The 21767-nt window shown below is 44.5% G+C and overlaps 1 protein-coding gene across 7 annotated transcripts in view; it reads left to right on the forward strand.

The window, feature by feature from the left end:
* Positions 1-21767, forward strand: part of PLEKHH2 (pleckstrin homology, MyTH4 and FERM domain containing H2) — a 119369-nt gene that overhangs the window by 90450 nt on the left and 7152 nt on the right. For 6 of the 7 annotated variants that reach the window (XM_073339076.1, XM_073339078.1, XM_073339074.1 and 3 more), the window contains 6 exons: positions 1508-1605; positions 3537-3678; positions 4341-4486; positions 6941-7070; positions 11985-12068; positions 21251-21388. In XM_073339076.1, the coding sequence (XP_073195177.1) occupies positions 1508-1605; positions 3537-3678; positions 4341-4486; positions 6941-7070; positions 11985-12068; positions 21251-21388 (738 nt within the window). Of the gene's footprint in view, positions 1-1507; positions 1606-2438; positions 2659-3536; positions 3679-4340; positions 4487-6940; positions 7071-11984; positions 12069-21250; positions 21389-21767 lie in introns of those variants that run through there. The other variant, XM_073339080.1, reaches the window with a different exon arrangement.

The raw sequence follows: 21767 nt of genomic DNA on the forward strand, positions 1-21767 counted from the left end.
GACTGTTATTAGTGACTAAAAGTGATTACAGTCTAATGCTCATTCAGTGGCTTTAGTTGGTATTCTCAGTCCAACTCCTGTGGACAACAAAGGTCTGAATACTCAGAAGTCCTGGAGAGGTGAAGTATACTGGAGTAGAAGTCTCCAGATGCGGGCTGTGACATGAAGATTGAACTACCGTATCTTGTGCTCTGCAAGTCCTGTGGTTACAAGACTTCAGCGTCCAGTGCTGGTAACCTGGTACCTGTCATAACATTAGATTTACTATAAATTTAGAAATATAAATCCATCTCCTAAAATACCAAAATACAAACATCTCTTCTAATTTGTTGCTCAAGTGAGGGATGTATTTGAGAATCAAAGAAAGGGGCTGACAGAGATCTGGAAAGAATGTCAGAGGGTTTCCTATCCAATATGAGGAGGAAAAGGTTTAGGTTCAGTTCAGTAGGTTGCAGTGCTCAATGTAATGTTATTTATATGGATTCTGAAGGGATGTAGTTATCCCTACAACTCAGGATTAAGGTATTTACAGCAGGGTTGGGAAGACACAGCATAATCAACGGTTTACTATAATGTTACATCATTGTCCTCGCAAGGCCAGTAGGGACTGGGACTACTATTGAAGCTGCTCCCTCAGCCCTGGGGAGTAAGGAATGCTGGGTAATACCATCAGGCAGCCCTATTACACCCTTCTGCCCTGTTCAGAGAAGTATTAACTGGCTTCAGGGGGCTCTGCATCGAGCCCTCTATGGCTGGAAGAAGGGTCATCATGATGCAACCGGAGGTAAATAGGGCCATGGAGGATTTCTCTTTCCGAAAGAAACAAAACAAAACCAAAAACCCATAACATGGAAGGCAAAAAAAAAAAAAATCTATTAAACACGGTTTACTTATCCTCATATTCTGTTTTCTATTAACATGAGATTTTGACGCCCTTTGGATTCTGTTAACATTTCTGCTGAATCTTTCCAAGGGGGTCACTAAATAGTTTCTTCCCATCTAGTCTGAATGGATTAGGGTGCTGCCATTGCAACACTCTCTTCCTTTGGTCTGGGAAGAAGGGACCAAGTGAGTCTCCAACTTGCACAAAACACTGGTTAGAAAGAGAATCATCCACAGCATGCAGTATAGTTGTTTAATTATCCTCTTTATAAAAGTCATTAGTTTGATTAATTATAAAACAACTAGTTTTGGATAATTACATATGTGTTGGCTCCTGCTAAATTATATACCTGTCCTTTCTGTATAAACATTTTATGGCTGGATTCCAAAACCAAGGTCTGTCTGGTAGGATAAGTGAATAATAACAACAAAATCTGACTACTAAATCCTCAACTAAAAAGTGCCTGTACAGGTACTTTTTGCAAGTTTAAAAATTAAAGCTACATGATTTTTCTGAGTTACAGTAATTGAAATTCTTTCATAATAAACAGATGGTTTCCTTCAAAGTGCTGTTTTGGCAAGAAACTACAGAACTGACAGTTCCACACATTCATTTTCCTTTTAGATCTGTGACATTATTTCTAAATGGGAGCAGGCCTCCAAAGAACAGCATCCTGGGAAATGTGAAGGCACAAGAACTGTGCGCCTTACGTATAAAAACAGGTATATAATACTGAATATAATTCCACTATTGTGTCCTAGGGATTTTCTTTAATTTGTATGGTGTTTATTATCTAGAAAGGTATTAGCTGAATCAAAGCTTACTCCAAAATGTTAAAATAGAGAAAGAGACTGCAACCTTTGTTAAATAAATTAGCTCCACTACTATCAATATTTTGGAAACTTTCATATAAACCTTAGATTTTTATTTTTCTTAAATTTAGCAGATTGGGAAGTACGGAGTAAGCTAGGCAGGCAAATCCTGGTTTGTTTTCCTTAGTCAATCTGCTGGCGTATTGGACACTCCTTCCCATGACCCTGCTTAAGGCTGGGGCTCCTTCCCACATCCTCCACCAGGCCATCTTTCCCTTGATGAACCCACCTTCCAAGCATCTTGCACCTGGCAAGGTCTCATTTGTTGAGGTTTAGATGCGGTGCTTGTCTTTCATGTGGGTTTCACCTGCGCAAATATAAAATAAGGAGCATGCAGATCCGATGTGCATGGAATTTTAAACATATAGCATGAACGAGAAGAGAGCAAGAGCAGGCTGTTTTGATTAATGGGATCTCTAAAAGTAGAAGTCTTAGGGGTACATCTGTAGGAGAAGGATGAGACAATAGTGAGTTTAACATTATGTGCATAATAAGCAACAGCCACAGGTTGACATTTCATAATTTAGTAATAAAAAGGACAACACATAGTAGTTTCTGTCAAAAGTTGTTTTCTCTTACTCTGTTTAGCTTGGAAAACTAATGTCCAATTTTGTCTACAGTCTATATCCAGTAAAATGGAATGGATTATGTTGTGTACCAGTATTTCATTTTTTAATTTGTAGGTGAAGCTTATGAGATTGAGGAGCACTTGTCTTGACCTACATCATCCCTTTTGCTCAGTCCTTGGTCTCTCCTGAGCATTAGTTGCTAATTGTGCCAAACTTTGCTGGAACTTGAGTTTTGGATACATGGGGACTGGGCTGACACTACCAAATTAAAGACCCTAGTTCTACAGAGGTGAAAAACCACTGTACTAATTTGCAGTATTATGTACTTGGAAGGTCTGTGATTCCTCAGTTGTCAAGTGGTGTTGAATTTCATGAAAGCAAAATACAAATCAATGCTTAATTGTGAAATCATTAAACTTTATTCATTTAGATTCAACAAGCTACAGATCTTTTGGTGGGTATTTATATCTTTAATTACTTTCAAACTGGCATTTAAATTCTATTCATGTTTAAACTTTTTAGTCTGATTTCTTATTCACTTAAATAAGATACCGGTATGTGTGCAATGATACTTTTTTTAAAATTTTAAAACTAAGGGCATGTATTAAGTAATCAGTTTAAACAGCAGAGTAGCTAGCCTTCAAATTTCATTATAGATTTTCAGGATTTTACTCCTGTGCTGTCCCTGTTCTATGGAAATGAGCAATGGGCTTAACTGGAGCAAAAAAATTTAAAATGACAAGATACTAGAGGGTCACTTTTTCCCACCTTTTAGAAGTAGTGAATGTATAGCTAGTAAAATGGTTTAGAGTGACAATTCTGGAGGTTGATTTTCTCCATTTGTCCACAGATTTAGTACAGTGGCAGTAAAAGCTTTTAAGTGCTACCCTTCCTCTGTGCCTCAACTCTGCTCTGGACAGGTTACCTTCAGAGCTGAAGTGTTAATAAGTCTCTGTGCACATTCATTCTTTGTCCTAGCTGCTGAGGCTACCATTTGTGATAGAAACACTTATCCATTAGGAACTGGATTGATATCACCAACTCATTTCACATGATTCAGTGTAAGCCATCAGATGGTAACAATTTTTGGTCAGAGCTGACTTCAAACTAGTGACCCAGAGGTGCAAGGTCATAGGTCTCATTACTAATCCCCAGGGTCCATTTAATACCCCTATTTTCATTTTTAAATAACTTTTCTTTCTTCTTTTGTAGGCTTTATTTCTCAGCTCAAGTCCGTGGGGAAACAGACCGGGAAAAGCTGCTGTTAATGTATCAAACAAATGATCAGATAGTAAATGGACTTTTTCCTGTCAACAAAGAACTGGCACTGGAAATGGCGGCTCTTTTAGCTCAGGTAATCTATGAGTTTATGGTAACAGTCAGCTTGTACATTAAGGGGCCAGTGCTGACCACTTTCTACTCCTATTGACATCAGTGTTAAGGAGGGAGGTTCTCAGCACCTTGCACGATCAGGTCCTAGTTAATTAAACATAGCATAGCCATTTGCTTTTGTTACAGGGATCCTTGAACAGGTCTCCCCATTCACCGTGCCATGAATAACTTCTGAAAATTATATATACCATAATAATACATCTTAGAGATGTTTCAGTAGATATACCTATGAATTAGATTTATTTTCATAAAGAAGAAAAACTCAGATCATCACAAAGTTTGAGAGTTACTTTATGGATTGGCTTAATTAAATCTTGTCAATTTACACCAGCTGAAGATTTGTCCCTCTATATGAAATACTGTGAAATGCAAGAAAATGCTATACAATAGGTTTTGTACTTTAAACTTGATTTGTGCTAACTAATTTTTGCTTGGCGAATTTAATGTAATTAGAAGTGAAATATAACTTACACTATTTTTACATCAGTGAAAATAAAATTTAATGGACAAAACATTTTAAGTTTTACAGTATGCTAATCAACAAGACAATGCATAAAAGGTATTTAAATTTCTAAAATGACTCTGTACAAACAAAGATCTTCTCTTTCCTGGCCTTTCCACTAGGTAGAGATTGGGGACTTCGAAAGACCTTTCTCAACTCCAGCAGGACAAGTTACTTCTCCCTCCAAGTCCAGTCAGACATTGAAACAAGTTGTGGAAAAATTTTACCCAAAGAGGTATAGGCATGGCTGTTCAGAAGAACAGTTAAGGTGAGAGGGGGAAAGTATTATGATAGACAAGATGTGAATGTTTTTACTTTTAGTGTTCTGTTATGTTTAGGGACGAAGGCAGGCTTTCAGTTATATTGGAAGATTTAGATATACAATTATGAGAAATTTTTGTCTAGAGCTATATATGAAACTGAAATTCTTTTTACCGAATGGCTTAGGGAGAACCCCTTTCCTCTGAATCTTTGTTACCCAAATATACAATAGGATTATTAATCATGTATTTTAGCAAAATGCTCTCAGAATACACAAATTAGGATCTTATAACCTTTACTCACATTGGACCAGATTCTGACACTCTTACTCACCTTGAATATTATTTTACTCAGAAAATAATCCCATTGAAATGAACAAGACGATTAAGGTATTACTAAAGTTGAGTAAGGGTGCCACAGTCTGGTCCAAGAGTAGTCCTTACTCAAGCAGGCAGACTCATTGAACTCAGCCAAACTGTTTGAATGAGTAAGAACTACTTATATAAGTAAACGTTGCAGGATTTGTATCTGTTTTAGTCAAACATTGGGTATTTCATAATTTAAGATATTTTGGACAAAAATAATGTATTCTTCTAATTTCTTCTAATGTTATAGCAACTGTTTTCCTGTGGCTCCTGGCAAACAGAGCTACAGGAAAAGAAAAAAAATTGAAAAACAGGAAAATGTTATTGTAAAACCAAAGTATAGCTAGGTTAGTGTGACAGGGGTCGGTCCTCCGAGCCCCTAGGGGCGATGGAGAGCTATGGTCTCCGTGGCAGGCCTCAGCCACACCTTCCGGGTGTTGGGGAATTAGCAGGGAAGGTGCACCGGCAAGAGTCAGTCGCGCACCCCCCAGGCCGGGGAGCGCCGGCAAGAGTCAGTCGCGCACCCCCCAGGCCGGGGAGCGCCAGGGTAGGGGAACGCAGGCCCACCCAACTCCACTGCATTCCAGCCCAGGGCCCTGACAGTGGCAGGAGGCAAAAGTCCCACCGCTGGGTCAGCGGGGCTGTTCGCACCCGCTGACCAAACACACCCACCCCAAGGTGTAATTCGGCCCCTGGGCTACTTCCTACCCAGTCTCTCAGGTGGGTCGCTCCGGTCCCTCCATCTCGTCTGGGTATTCCGCTGCGGGCCGCTCCCCCTCGGTGTCGGACTCACGCTGGCCCGGGCTGCAGTCAGGCCCCTCCAGGTCCTCTGGGTATTCAGCGGCTGGTTGCCACAGGCCTTCCTCCCGGTCAGGCTCCTCCTTGCCCAGGGCTTCGCCTGGGTCAGCAGCAGGCTCACGACGGAGCAGCCTGTGTCTGTCTCCCTCCCTGGTGCTCTCTTCACTGGGCAGAGGGCCCCGCCCTTTGTACTTCCTGTCCCACCCTTCCCCTTCCAGGGATTGGTGGAAGCTTGGCCTGGCCCCGCCCACTCAGGCTGAAAGGGTAGCTCTTTACCCTCTGGCTCCAAGGGGAGCCACCCTGGCTCCCTACAGTTAGTCAAGAGCAGGATATAGTACCTGAAAATACTTTAATTTTTTGGTAAAAAGTTTCTATATTTCATGTTGCGGATTATCAGGGGGTTCGGTAGTATAGCCCAGTGGCAAGAGTCTGGAGCTGTGTCATCCAGCAGCAAGAGTCTGCAGGGCCAGCCGCAGGGGAACCCAGGCCCTCCCTGCTACATCGGGTTCCAATCCAGGGCTCTGTGACTGGCAGGCTGGGTATGCAGCCTGGAGGTGGACACCACCCAAGCCTGCTCCCTGGGTTACTTCCTACTCTTCCAAAGTCACCGCAGGGTCTACTTATTCACTCACAAAGGAGCAGGGTTCTCCCTGCCTGTGATCCAGAGGCTGTTTTTCTCCAGTTTGTCAGCCCATGATCCCGAGTCTCCAGGGGGCATTTGGCAGTTCAGCAGTGGGGTCTGGTCCAGACGGTGTGCTCTTGTGGCCTCTCTGCAGAAGCTAACAGCAGATAACTGCTCCCTTCCTCTGTCACCCTGATGACCAGGACTGCTCCATTTTGAGCATGCCCAGCTAGTGCAGCTGGGTGGGGCCTTCCGGGTCCAGAGTTGCTTGTTAACCCTTGGCTCTCCAGTGTGGAGCTTATACATCTCCTCTCACAGATGTCCTTTTAATTCTACTGTCACACAGGGATACCTGTAGATGTATATCACAAGCTGCGCTGTACTTTTTCACTCTGTGCTGCTAGTACTTTTTATATTTAAAAGGGTGAAGGGGACCATCCTCGATCATTTAAATTTAATCATGGTGTTCCAGAAACAAGAAGGTACCTAAGGTTTGCTGTACACAAATGATATCAATGACTGGTTTGAAGTTTTCTATACACCATATCTGATATGACTGAATATAGCATATAAATCAAATACTCATTTTGACAAAATCAAAAATTGATTGGGTTTTTACTGTTTTTTCACAACAAAATCCAAAAGTATGTTCTCATTGTGTGTTTCATTTCACTAGACAGCTTTGTCAGCGATTATCAACGAGATGGATGGCTCTCCGGGGGCACAGTGCTGCAGATTGTGTGCGCATTTATCTTACAGTAGCCAGAAAATGGTCATTCTTTGGTGCTAAAATGTTTACGGCAAAAGTAAGGAACTTTATTAAGTCTGGGTTTTTGGGGTGGTGGTTTAAGTTTGAATGTAGTATGCAGGAGGAAAACAAATTAAGTTGAAAGTTGGTTTGAAGTGTTTCTGTTGCTTGAACCTGTATTCATAGAAAATTAGGGTTGGAAGAGACCTCAGGAGGTCATCTAGTCCAACTCCCTGCTCAAAGTAGGACAAACCCCAACTAAATCATCCCAGCCAGGGCTTTGTCAAGCCGGGCCTTAAAAACCTCTAAGGATGAAGATTCCACCACCTTCCTAAGTAACCCATTCCAGTGCTTCACCACCCTCCTAGTGAAAGTTTCTTAATATCCAACCTAGACCTTCTCGACTGCAACTTGAGACCATTGTTCCTTGTTCTGTCATCTACCACCACTGAGAACAGCCTTGCTCCATCCTCTTTGGAACCACCCTTCAGGTAGTTGAAGGCTGCTATCAAATCCCCCCTCACTCTTCTCTTCTGCAGGCTAAATAAGCCAAGTTCCCTTAGCCTCTCCTCATAAGTCTTGTGCCCCCAACCCCCTAATCATTTTTGTTGCCCTCTGCTGGACTCTTCAATTTGTTCATATCCTTTCTGTGGTAGGGGGCCCAAAAATGGACACAGTACTCCAGATGTGGCCTCTCTAGTGTCAAATAGAGAAGAATAATCACTTCCCTCGGTCTGCTGGCAATGCTCCTACTAATGCAGCCCAATATGCCATTAGCCTTCTTGGCAACAAGGGCACACCGTTGACTCATATCCAGCTTCTTGTCCACTGTAATCCCCAGGCCTTTTCTGCAGAACTGCTGCTTAGCCAGTCTGACCCCAGCCTGTAGCAGTGTATGGGATTCTTCCATCCTAAGTGCAGGACTCTGCACTTGTCCTTGTTGACCCTCAGATTTCTTTTGGCCTAATCCTCCAATTTGTCTAGATTACGCTGGAACCTATCCCTACCCCCTAGTGTATCTGCCTCTCCCTCCAGCTTAGTGTCATTGAGGAGCTGAGGCTGCAATCCATCTCATCATCCAGATCATTAATGAAGATGTTGAACAAAACCAGCCCCAAGACCACTTGATACTGGCTGCCAACTAGATATTGAGCCATTGATCACTACCTGTTGAGTGCGACGATCTAGCCAGTTTTCTATCCACCTTATAGTCCATTCATCCAGACCATACTTTAACTTGCTTGCAGGAATACTGTGGGAGACTGTATTAAAAGCTTTCCCCATATCCCCATTGACTGCTTTCCCCATATCCACAGAGCCAGTTATCATAGAAGGCAATCAGGTTGGTTAGGCATGACTTGCCCTTGGTGAATCCATGTTGACTGTTCCTGATCACCTTCCTCTCCTCCAAGTGCTTCAAAATGGATTCCTTGAAGATTTGCTCTATAGTTTTTCCAGAGACAGAAGTGAAGCTGTAATTCCCCGGATTCTCCTTCTCTTTTTTAAAGACGGGCACTATATTTGCCTTTTTTCCAATCGTCTGGGACCTCCCCCGATGGCCACGAATTTTCAAAGATAATGGCCAGTGGCTCTGCAATCACATCAGCCAACTCCCTCAGCACCCTTGGATGTATTAGATTTGGCCCAATGGACTGGTGCATGTCCAGCTTTTCTAAGTAGTCCTTAACCTGTTCTTTCACCACTGAGGGCTGCTCACCTCCTCCCCATACTGTACTGCCCAGTGCAGCAGTCTGGGAGCTGACCTTCTCAGTGAAGACCGAGGCAAAAAAAGCATTGAATACTTCAGCTTTTTCCACATCTGTCACTAGGTTGCCTCCCCCATTCAGTAAGGGTCCCACGCTTTCCCTGACCACCTTCTTGTTGCTAACATACCTGGAGAAACCCTTCTTGTTACCCTTCACATCCCTTACTAGCAGCAACTCCAATTGTGCTTAGGCCTTCCTGATTACACCCCTGCATGCTTGAGTAATATTTTTATACTCCTCCCTAGTCATCTGTCCAAGTTTCCACTTCTTGTAAGCTTCCTTTTGTGTTTAAGCTCACTGAAGATTTCTCTGTTAAGCCAAGCTCGTCGCCTGCCATATTTGCTATTCTTTCTGCACCTCCAGATGGTTTGTTCCTGTGCCCTCAGTAAGGCTTCTTTAAAATACTGCCAGCTCTCCTGGACTCCTTTCCCCCTCATATTAGCCTCCCAGGGGATCCTGCCCATCAGGTCCATGAGGAGTCAAGGTCTGCTTTTCTGAAATCCAGGGTCCGTATTCTGCTGCTCTCCTTTCTTCCTTTTGTCAGGATCCTGAACTCGACCATTTCATGGTCACTGTTGCCCAGGTTGCTACCCACTTTTACTTCCCCTATCAATTCTTGTTTGCGAGCAGCAGGTCAAGAGGAGCATGGCTCCTAGTTGGTTCTTCCAGCACTTGCACCAGGAAGTTGTTCACAACACTCTCCCAGAACTTCCTGGATTGTCTGTGCACTGCTGTATTGCTCTCCCAGCCGATGTCAGAATGATTGAAGTCCCCCATGAGAACCAGGGCCTGTGATCTGGAAACTTCTTTTAGTTGTCTGAAGAAAGCCTCATCTACCTCATCCTCCCATTCTGGTGGTGTGTAGCAAACGCCCACCACAATATCACCCTTGTTGCACTCGCCTCTAAACTTAACCTGAAGACTCTCAGCAGGCTTTTATCCAGTTTCATACTGGAGCTCTGAGCAATCATACTGCTCTCTTCCATACAGTGCAACTCCTCCACCTTTCCCCCCCCCCACCTGTCTTTCTTGAACAGTTTATAGCCATCCATGACTGTGCTCCAGTCATGTGAGTTACCCCACCAAGTCTCTTATTCCAGTCACATCATAGTTTGACTGTGCCAGGACTTCCAATTATTCCTGCTTGTTTCCCAGGCTTCTTGCGTTCATGTACAGGCACCTAAGATAACTAGCCAATTGCCGTAGTTTCTCAATATGAATCAGGAAGCCTCCCCTGTTGCACCCCCCTCCTCCTCCTCCTCATGTTTCCTCCCGGTATCCCACTTACTGCAGGGCTTAGGTCTCCAACCCCCAGCAAACCTAGTTTAAAGCCCTCCTCACTAGGTTAGCAAGCCTGCCTGCAAAGATGCTTTTCCCTCTCTTTGTTAGATGGATCCCATCTCCTCCTAGCAATCCTTCTTCCTGGAAGATCACATGGTCGAAGAATCCAAAGCCCTCTCTCTGACACCACCTGTGCAATGATGCATTTACCTCCACAATTCAATACCTGGGCCTTTTCCTTCAACAGGGAGGATGGATGAGAACATGACTTGCACCTTAAATTCCTTTATCCTTCTTCCCAGAGCCATGTAGTCTGCAGTGACCCACTCAAGGTCATTCTTGGCAGTATCATTGGTGCCCACATGGAGAAGTAGGAAGGGGTAGCAGTCGGAGGGCTTGATCAATCTCAGCAGACATACTGTCACATCCTGAACTCTAGCTCCAGGCAAGCAGCACGCTTCAAGTTTCCCAGTCTGGACAGCAGATGGGTGACTGTCCCCCTTATGAGGGGGTCCCTGACCACCACCACCCATCTCCTCCTCTTGGAGTAGTGATCATGGAACCCCCATCCCTAGGGCAATGCATCCCATGCCTTCTGGTAGATGGGGCTTCCTTCTGATCCCTTTCCTCAGATGACTCTTCCAAACCATGCTTCACCTTAGTTCCTGTGCAGAGAGCCTGAAAAGGATTTCTTACCTCTATCTGCATTGGGAGTACACGGGTTCTCCTCTTTCTTCTTCTTCTGGAGGTCACATGCTGCCAATTTTCTTCCCCATTCTGCAATGCCTTCTCTGATTCTTCAGCATGCTGGGCCAACAGTACCAAAGGCTGACTTCAATCCAAAAAGTCTACATTTTCTCTAATGCAATGCAGGGTTGATACTTGGGTCTCTAGTCCTTTAACCTTCTCTTCCAATATGGAGACCAGCTTGCACTTTGTACAGATGAAGTTGCTTCTATCCTCTGGAAGAAAGACAAACATGGCACATCTTGTGCAGGTCACAACAGCTGATTGCTCACTAGCCATATTGTCTTCCTTCTGAGAGCCTCTTCAGGTGCTGTAATTACTGCTCACAGAAGCCTGAAAGGCAAAAAAAACTCTGGGAACTCTCCCCAGGCAAAATCCCTCTGTTTGCCTCTCCTCTGTTCACAGCTCACTCGGTTCACAACTGGCTGCTTTTTTATAAGGCTGCTGGCTTGAAGCAGTTGCCCTGGCTCAAAGCCTTCCCTGTCAATCACTCAAGGCCCACCTGGAACAAAGCACTCCTAATTCACACTTTTCAAACAAACAATTACTGCTTGGATTAATAATAAGTAAATCCTAATAATATCTAGCCCATGTTTCCCCTGCATTCTAATGTCACTCCACACAGCATCCTCTCGCTACCTTTCACCTTGTTTTGAAGCAGCCTTTTTAAATTAATACTGTTTGGGTCTGCTTCAACTCCTATTAAAGACTTAAATGGGAGTTGGTTTTTGTCCTTAGAAGCATTAATAGAAATTAAATGTACAGAATAAATTTCAAGCAGATTCTCCCTTACTGGCATCTAAGTTACTGTTAAACATCCCACAACTTCGTTACTAAAGAAGACAGTATTGATTGAGACATGAATAATAGGGGTTTGATTGCTTCAGAACTTTGGGCTCAATTTACCTAAAAATCAATAAGCTAAATAAATGTTTGTGTCATGTGTCACCCTTGGACACACAAATCACAACACAGGTCTGGTAAATAAGATGTGATATCATTTTATTTCCCTTCAGACAATCCTAAGATATATACCCTAACTTCTTTGCATCACTTCTGCTTCCTTATATTTTGGTGTGATATATGACAAATTTTAAAGTGTCTGAGTCTTTTAATTAAGTTACTATTTAAAGCTAACCCCATTTATAACATGTAATGCAATGTTTCTCTTTTTGTAGCCTCTAACATCCACACTTGAGAGTTCCTTCGTATGGCTTGTTGTACATGAAGATGGCATAAGCATTCTAGAATACAGCTTTCTGGTAAAAGAAAAATAGTTTTAGTTTAAATATATTTCAGTAGTGAATATATTGGCCAAATTCATTCCTTATGTATTGCCACTGATTTAAATGAAATTACACCAGTGCTGAAATTGGTCCTGTATGCTTAGATGTGTAGTCCCTCTCTTAAAGCGTAAGTTTGTTACTATAAAATGTTTTAAAGTTACTGCCATGGTTATATTAGTACTGATGGTGGAAGTACCTCTTGATTACTTTGCTTGGTATTTATCATCTTTCTCAGGGAAAGATTTTATATTCTATCAAACTAGTAAATGAAATGATAAAGGAAAATCATAGATAAGATTCCTACAACAACCTGAACTCTTCCCACTTGAGGCTTTTATTTAAATGATCACTCAGACAATATGCACTAATGCAAAGGGATACAAAAATGCATTTACAGTTACATAATGATTATTCCCATTGTATTTGTTGAATACAATTTGTTAAGTCATATTGCCCTGTGTTGTTCAATCATGTAATTAAAGACTTGATTCTTTTCTCACTCAGTTGTGTAAAGTAGTAGTAACTCCATTGAAATCAATGGAGTGGCACTGGTGTAAATCTTGTGTACCTGAGAGGCTCCCTGTTTTAATTCAAATTTCCAAAGGTGTAGAATTAAATGTTGCTATCAGAATGTTAACACTGATTTTCCTTACTTGTTTAATTAAAATTTCTAACATAACATAGCACTAATGTAGACTTTTTCTCTAAACCTGCCTTTGTATTTAAAGATAGGTATAGAGCAGCGGTTCTCAAACTGTGGGTCAGGACCCCCAAGTGGGTCACTACCCCCATTTGAATGGGGTCGCCAGGGCTGACTTAGACTTGCTGAGGCCTGGGGCTGAAGCCCCTGGTATAGAGGAATTAGACAAATGTAATAAATATTAAAGGATGGAAAGAGGGAGAAGAGCAATCAAGCAGATTGAGAGGAAATAGAGGCTGCAGCGTGGCGTTACATCAACACTCTTCTCAATCCTTGAAGGTCTCCAATTTAAGTTCAGTTCAGTTTTTCTTAACATACAACTATGTTCCTCAGCCTGTAAGGTTGGCCTGTCAATGGACCAGGTCACAGGCCATCAGGCCTAGGGGTCAGAGTGGGACTTGGGAGTGAGGCCTACTGATTAGAGTTCAAACACCAAAGCCAAGGATCGAGACCGAGTCAAAGTCAGGAATCAGAGCCAACAGTCAGGACCGAAGTCAGAGTCCAGGGTTGAGGTGGAGTCAAGAGTCAGAGCTGAGGGTCGGAGCCGGATTACCAGGAGTCAGGGAAGGCAGGAGCAGGGCTGGTTCTTTGAGGAGTGTCCCTGTGGGTGCTCCACTTTAGGTATGTCCATGCACCCTGCTCTTGCAATCAGAGATTTCTTGTTTGTAGCAATGCCTGGTTGGATCGCACATGCGCCATCACCTCTCCTGCTGCCTCAGATAAAGGTCCTGCCACAATAGCCCCTACTAAAGAGCCTTTTCCCAAGAAGGCTACAAAAAAGAGGGCTCAGACTTCACCTTCGCAGGAATCAGCTAAGAAAAAACACTCCCCTACTGCCGAGACCACATTGGTATCAACGGCGCCAGGTACGTTGGACTCAGACACCAGGACCATCCGGTACCATGAGTACCCAGAGAGCAAAAGACACGAAGCAGGCAAGCTCTGCCGGAGGCTCAAAAGGCAAAGTAAAACCCTCTGCCACGGTACCGATGGAGCTAAAGAGATACTCGGTACTGAGTGATGCAGTGGTGCTGCCTGTGGTACCTACACTGCATAGCACAAGACTCTCAGCACCGAAGGCTACAATTCACATATCAGTACCACCAGCAACACCGACATAAGTACCGCCATTTCTTTTATCACAGCAGTTTAAGATACAGACCCACTGGTCTCTTCAGCACCAAAATCCCCACTCCTTGGTACTGACAGCACTCCAGTTGGATTGTACTGAGACACCTGACCACTCCACTTAGGTCTGCTCTGCCTCTCTCCAGTGATGATGAGGAGGATGAAGAATGAAGGGGAAATATATGCACCTCCTCACCAATAGCAGGACAGTCCCACCAAACAGGACACCACTCCTCTTCAGAGGCACCTAGCTGGTACAGGCACCCATGGGTGCCACCTCCCATGCCATTCCCATCAGATTGGCACTACTGGGACCCCTGGACAGCATACAGGGCCCTTTATATTGCAAGCCCACCAAGATTGAGAGCACCACATTCTCCATCATCACTGTCAAGGTTCCTCCCCCACTCTGAACTCTAGGGTGGAGATGTGCGGACTTGCATGAAAACCTCCTAAGCTTACTTTTACCAGCTTAGGTTAAAACTTCCCCAAGGTACAAATTAATTTTATCCTTTGTTCTTGGAATAACCACTGCCACCACCAAACTCTAACTGGGTTTACTGGGAAACATAGTTTGGACACGTCTTTCCCCCCAAAATCCTCCCAACCCTTGCACCCCACTTCCTGAGAAAGGTTTGGTAAAAATCCTTACCAATTTGCATAGGTGACCACAGACCCAAACCCTTGGATCTGAGAGCAATGAAAAAGCATTCAGTTTTCTTACAAGAAGACTTTTAATAGAAGTAAATAGGAGTAAAGGAATCACCCCTGTAAAATCAGGATGGTGGTACCTTACAGGGTAATCAGATTCAAAACAGAGAATCCCCCCTAGTCAAAACCTTAAGTTACAAAAAAGACAGACAGAAATAGTGATTCTATTCAGCACAATTCTTCTCAGCCATTTAAAGAAATCATAATCTAACACATACCTAGCTAGATTACTTACTAAAAGTTCTAAGACTCCATTCCTGGTCTATCCCCGGCAAAGCAGCATACCAACAGACACAGACCCTTTGTTTCTCTCCCTCCTCCCAGCTTTTGAAAATATCTTGTCTCCTCATTGGTCATTTTGGTCAGGTGCCAGCGAGGCTACCTTTAGCTTCTTAACCCTTTACAGGTGAGAGGATTTTTCCTCTGGTCAGGAGGGATTTTAAAGGGGTTTACCCTTCCCTTTACGTTTATGACAATCACCCATACCAGGATCCTCAGAAACCCAGGAGGAAACTGAGGAAACTTCAGACCAGGAAGCCTTACCACTGATGAACCTATCATCTTCATCACCGGACGAAACTATAATGCCTCCACTCCCCCCCACCACCGGGGATGACTTTATGCAATTCCAAGAGCTCTTCAAAAGGGTGGCTGGAGTCATCTGAATATATCCTTAGAGGAGGTACCTGAGTCACCACTTAAATTACTGGACATGTTTCAAACATCTACCTTGCCAAAGGTAGCACTACCGATTAATGATGCCATCATGGAGCCTGCCAAAATCCATCTGGCAGACCTTGGCAACAGCACCTCCATCATGCAAAAGATCTGAAAAAATACTATGTACCATGTAAAGGAATGGAGTTCTTGTTTACACACCCCACACTGAACTCTTTAGTGGTGGACACAGTAAATGAGAGGGGAAGGCAACACCACACCAGAACAACTCCATATGACAAGGAATGGAAGAGGCTAAACCTCTTTGGTTGCAGGGCAGAGTCATCTGCAACATTGCAGTTTCAAATAGTTAATTATGAAGCCCTGCTATCAAAATACACACAATATTTTCCATAATGTCAGAATTTATTGATAGCTTACCAGAAAACAAAAAGGAGCAATTCAAGGCCAACGTTACTGAAGGTCATCTCATTGCCAGGACTCATAGGCGCCGACTTCTACTGGTGCTGGTGGGTGCTCGACCCCCCTCTGCTCCCAGACCTGCCCTGATCCCATTCCAACCCCTTCCCCAAAGTCCCCGCACCAACTTCACCCCGTCCCTGCCCCAATTCCTACTCCTTCCCCAAATCCCTGCCTTGGCCCCACCTCCTCCCCTGAGCATGCCATGTTCCTGCTCCTTCCCCCTCCCTCCTGAAGCTTGCTACAGCTGTTTGGCAGCAGCAAGCGCTGGGAGGTAGGTGGAGGAGCGGAGACACGGCGTGCTCAGGGGAGGAGGAGGTGAGGTAGGGAGGGGAGCTTGGCTGCTGGTTGGTGCAGAGCACCCACTAATTTTTCCCCAGGGGTGCTCCAGCCCCAGAGCACCCACGGAGACAGTGCCTATGGCCAGGACAGCACTGCAGGCCTCACTTGACTCCACAGACATGGCAGCAGGCTCCATTGCAACATCGGTGGTCATGCACCGTGCATCATGGTTCCCTCTTTCAGGGTTCCTGACAGAGGTGAGGAAACGGTCAAGGACCTGTCCTTTGAAGCCCCAAAACTATCTGCAGCCAAAATAGATAAGTCCCTTCATACTCTGTAAGATTCAAGGGCAACACTAAAATCCCTGGACAGCTATACACCTACAAATAAGAAGAAACAGGACAGGTATAATGCGCAGAGATTCAGGTCACCACCATACACACAACCACAGAGGCAATACAACCAACACCACAGGTAAAGACAAACCCCGACCCAACCTTTGACATTTGTGGGTTGAGAGGGTTCTGTGTGGGGCAATCTGGGTGTGGACAGTTCAGTGGGGGATCTGGGTGCTGGGGATCTGGAAGCACAAGGGCTTGTTGGGGGGTTCTGGATGCAATGGTAATGGGACTCTACAGGGGGGTCCAGCTGAAGGTGGTTGAGGCTAAGTGAGGGGGTGTCTCGGTGTGGGGGGATAGAGCTCGGCCAGGAGGCCTGGGTGTGGGGGGCTTAATGGGGGTTCCAGATGCTGGGGGAGAGGGGCTCAGTGGGGTGGGGATCCATGTGCAGCTGGTTGGGGCTCGTAGGGTGGAGGTGGCTCGTCGAGGTGGTCCAGGTGCAGGGGGAGTGGGGCTCATCGGGGGAGGTTCTGGGTGCTGGGGGGGAGGTGAGGCTCGGTGGGCGGGTCTGGATATAAGGGGGTCTGGATGCAGGGGGGTTGGGTGGATGGGGGAGCAGCTCCCTAAACAGTGATCCGTCCTCCTGCAGCTGAGGAGCGATGAGTTCAGGAAGCACTGGGGGAAGGGAAGAGTTTGCAGAGCTTCCTGCAGCTGGGGGAGAAATTTATAGGTGAGTCTGATACAGCCCTGGATGCCATGCAGGGGAAGAGGAAGTCCTGTCCTCTCCAGCCCAACCGGGACTAGCAGCTGAGCCTGGCACAGGGTAGGAGCCACAAGCCGGGTCTTTCCCAGTCCCACCCCCTGCCCCACAGTGATCTACCTCTCTCTTGGCTGCCCTGGGCACCTGAAATATACTGCTGGAGAGGGTTGCAGGACTGCTCTTGCAGCTTCCCTTTGCTTACCCGTCAGAAAGCAATTTTTCTGCGGAGAAGCAAAGACATCTGTGGGAGACAAATTCTGTGCATGTGCAGTGGCCCAGAATTCCCCCAGGAGTAGCATTTCCTCTGACCCTGCTCCTAACCCGGGTCACACAAGATCAGGAGGGACAAATCAAAAGTCATCCTAATGCACCTACGTGGCCCAGAAAAACATGGTTCCCTTACCTATTAAAGGTTATGGCATGCCCACCCCGAACTCTTCCTCTAATACCTCATCTCCTCTCCCAAGACGTGGGACACATCCACCAACCCAACCCGACAATATCTCACCTCAAGGCATGGCTACTCCATGGCTGAGAGAAAATGAAACAACCTGCTCGGAGGAAGTAAAAGACATCTTACTGAACAGCCATAGATCAAATACAAGACAGATATATACTCATAAATGGAAATGGTTCAGCATATAGTGCCAGAGCAAACAAATCATACCAACAACCTCTTGTTTACCAAGAGTATTGGATTACATATTAGAACTAAAAACTGGGACTCTCCACAAGCTCTATCAAGGTACACCTTGCAGCTCTCACAGCTTTCCACAATCAGGTGGATGGGGTCACCATATTCACCCACTCAACAACCAAATGCTTCCACAAGGGCATTAAGAACACTTACCCTAAAATAAGGACCCCTATGTGGGACCTCAACCTGGTCTTATGTGGATTTATAAAAATGCTGTTTGAACCGCTAGCCACGTGTTCATTACTCCATCTATCGATGAAGATGGCTTTCCTCATCACCATTATGTCTGCTCGATGTGTGGGAGAACTTGGTGCCCTAATGGCACACCCTCCTAATGGCAACGTTCTTTAAAAGATAAAGTTACCCTAAGACCACACCCCAAATTTCTACCACAAGTTGCCTCTCCTTTTCATTTAAGCCAACCCATTTACCTGCGTTTTTCCATAACCGCATGCAGACAAGAGAGGCATCACTCCACACCCTGGACATCTGAAGAGCATTAGCCTTCTACATTGAAAGAACAAAAGCCTTTTGAAAAAAATCACCAAAACTATTTGTCTCTAATAGAATGATCAAAAGGGGAAGCCATCATCTCAAAACAGAGACTATCCAAATGGAAATCAGGACCCATCCACTTTTGTTATGAAAAACATCAGTTACAAGCCCCATTGGGAGCCTGCACATACTCTACCAGAGCACTTTCAACATGCATAGCCTCTCTCAATAACGTCCCCATTATGGACATTTGCAGAGCAGCAACTTGGGCATCTGCCCACAAATTCACAAAGCACTATGCTATAGAGCAGGGGTAGTCAATTATTTTTTGTAAAGGTCCAAATTTCTTGGCCAAAGGTATAATCAAGGTCCAGCCTCCAGAGATACTAATAATAAAAAGCTCTAACAGTAATGATACTAAGTAAATGAAAAGATTTCAGGGTCTGTTCTAAAGCATTTGGCGGGCCGGATTTGGCTCATGGTCTGCCTATTGACTACATCTGCTATAGAGCAACAGTAATCTTTGGACATTCTATTTGGACTCATGGTCAATCATGAGCAGAACTCCAAAACGGCTCCCTTCCATGGAGAGGCACTACTCGACAGTCACCTAAAATGGAGCACCCACAGAGACACTCCTCAAAGAAGAAGAGAAGGTTACTCACCCCGTGCAGTAACTAAGGTTCTTTGAGATGGTTGTCCCTATGGGTGCTTCACTACCTTCTCTCCTCCCCTCTACTTTGGCGTTTTATGCTAGATTCTCCGTGGTAGAGACGGAACTGAGGCGGCACGAGACGGCGACGGTGCATGCGTGACCCAACCAGGCACTGCTACTACAGATTTCCAATTACAAGTGCAGGGCACATAGACACACCTAAAGTGGAGCACTCACAGGGACAACCATCTCGAAGAACCTCAGTTACTTCACAAGGTGAATAATCTTCTCTTCTGAGGCAGGAGTGAGGCTAGAACAGGATGGGAACAGAACCTGTCCTGCACCCGGCCTTGGGCTGGAGCAGTGGAGGAGCAGAGCAGGAGCAGGGCTTGGAGAGACAAACACAGGGAGACAAACTGTGGGTGTGAGCATAGAGCAGCAGGGAGCTACTGCTAATAAATTTCAGAACCAGCCTGCAGGTTTCCTCAGCCAATGAGGCAGGATGGTCCAACAGGCAGCCTGGCTGGCTCAGTAGGATGTTAGCAGTATTGAACAGGTGCAGCTGAGGGCAGTCTCACTATGGAGGTTCTGACCTCTTCTTGGAAAATGCAGACAAACCTAACACAAAATGTAATGGGGAAAAAGTTAGGGTAATCCTGTCTTTTACAGTTTGGATGAGGTCCTTTTTGCTAGTTGAAAAACAAGGGCAAAAGAGAGTTTGGTACCCAGGAGATTAAAATAAATTACTGTACAGATATTTTTCTCATGATAATTTAAAATGTACTGTGGCAAATTGCCAGCACTACTATGATGGGTCTCATACTTTCTCTTCTGTTGCGGGGTTCAAGGCACCGTTTCTTGCCCCTCAACTGGGGTATTAACTGCCGCACTAGTGTCCTAGAGGAGGGGAGTGGAGAGGGAGGGACCCAGGCCCGCCCTCTAATTGGGGTCCCAGCCCAGGGGCCCTAGGGATAGCAGTAAACCACTAGAACTAGCGGTTCCTTCCCCTGGGCTACTTCCCTCCCCTGCCCTCCCTCTGCACAAAGCAGGTGTCCCCTTACATAGGGTCTTAGTCTTCTTAGCCCACCACAGCACTTCTCCAAACTCTCCTCTGCTTCCCTCCAAACTGCTCTCTGCTCCAACGCCAATCCACTCCGCTTCAGCTCCTCCAAACGGCTCTCTACTCCCACATCAATCCACTCTGCTTCAACTCCTCCAAACTGGTCTCTGCTCCAACACTAATCCACTCTGCTTCAACTCCTCCTCTTATCTGATTGAAGCAGAGGGGTTTTATCATGTGATTGGCTTCAGGTGCTCTAATTGGCTTCAGGTGCTTTAATTAATTTATAGCAAACTTTCTTCCCTTGACAGGAAATAAGGCTCCCTTCCAACACTCTCCTACTGCCCTCTGGCCATGCTGTATCACAGTACATATTTTCATGTTCTCTGTAGGTATAAATACCTGCTTACTATATGTTCCATTCTGTGCATCCGATGAAGTGGGCTGTAGCCCACGAAAGCTTATGCTCTAATAAATTTGTTAGTCTCTGAGGTGCAACAAGTAACACAGCTGCTACTCTGATATCTATATTGAAACACTATCCATATTGATTGATATAATATTAGGTCTGAATCAGCACAACAATGGCAGTGACTCAACAGCTACATGTCCAGTGTTGTGTGTTGTATAATACAGGCCAAAAATTCAAAGTTTGCTGCTTCTCTCCATGCAGAAGGTTTTGTGCACTATTAGTTCTGTGAACAAACCACCGATTTTATCCCCATTTGTGAGCACAAAGGGTTTTGCCAATGTGAATTGTATCACTTATACTCACAAAGATTGGATTGAAATCCTTTTTGAAAGTATGGGCCCTGAGATTCGACTTCTTTAGAGCCTGATCGAACTCCCAATAGGACTCTTAACATTGACTTCAATGGGAGTCGGATTGGGCCTTTCATTTCTCATGTAAGTTGTGTGCCTGAGTCCAGACTCAAAAATTGTAACCATTAAACTAAATATATATAACATTAATTAGAAACAGGGCCACTCATGGAAGCAGAAGTCTCTCACAATGAAGGCCTGAGGGAAACAGGCACAAAATTTGCAATTAGATTCAAAATTCTACAAAAGGGGCTGAAAACAGTATTTTGAAATCAGCTGAGTCATTATGTTTGAAGAAGTATTCACTGTAGTCTTTTTCTCTGTATTTTTCTGTATACATGAAACTGTTTTTTCCTTTGTTCTTTCTTTAAAGCGATTAATAGTTACATATGTACACAAAAGTCTGATGACCTTCGGAGGCTACCAAGATGACTTTATGCTGGTAGTTAACAATGCTCAGTCAAAAGACAAGCCAAATGAAAAACTCCTTTTTGCCATGGCAAAACCAAAGGTTGGTACACTAGCTGAAATCATTTCCAGTGTCTGTTGCGTCTTTGTACTTAAGTACCCTTGTGTATATGCACAAGGTGAAGCACCTGCTGTTCAAAACATCCTCCGGTTATTAGTTTTTGCATAATGAATTTAAAGGGGGAAGCAATTAAAAACATAAAAGTCAATTTTCTTGTTTTAATGACCCTTCCCGCAGAGTTCCAGACTTTACAGACAAGGACAATTAGGGAGATAAAAGACAGGAAGTATATACAGTGCCTAAAAATCAGTATAGCTGCAATTTTAAAAAAATGTTTGGGTCCCCATTAAAGCAATGTCTGCATTTTATGATGGCCTTCCAAAAGGTTATACACTTCTCCAAAATTCTAGGACTAAGGAAC

The sequence above is a fragment of the Lepidochelys kempii genome, chromosome 3, assembly GCF_965140265.1.
Source record: "Lepidochelys kempii isolate rLepKem1 chromosome 3, rLepKem1.hap2, whole genome shotgun sequence".
Classification (NCBI taxonomy): Eukaryota; Metazoa; Chordata; order Testudines; family Cheloniidae; genus Lepidochelys; species Lepidochelys kempii.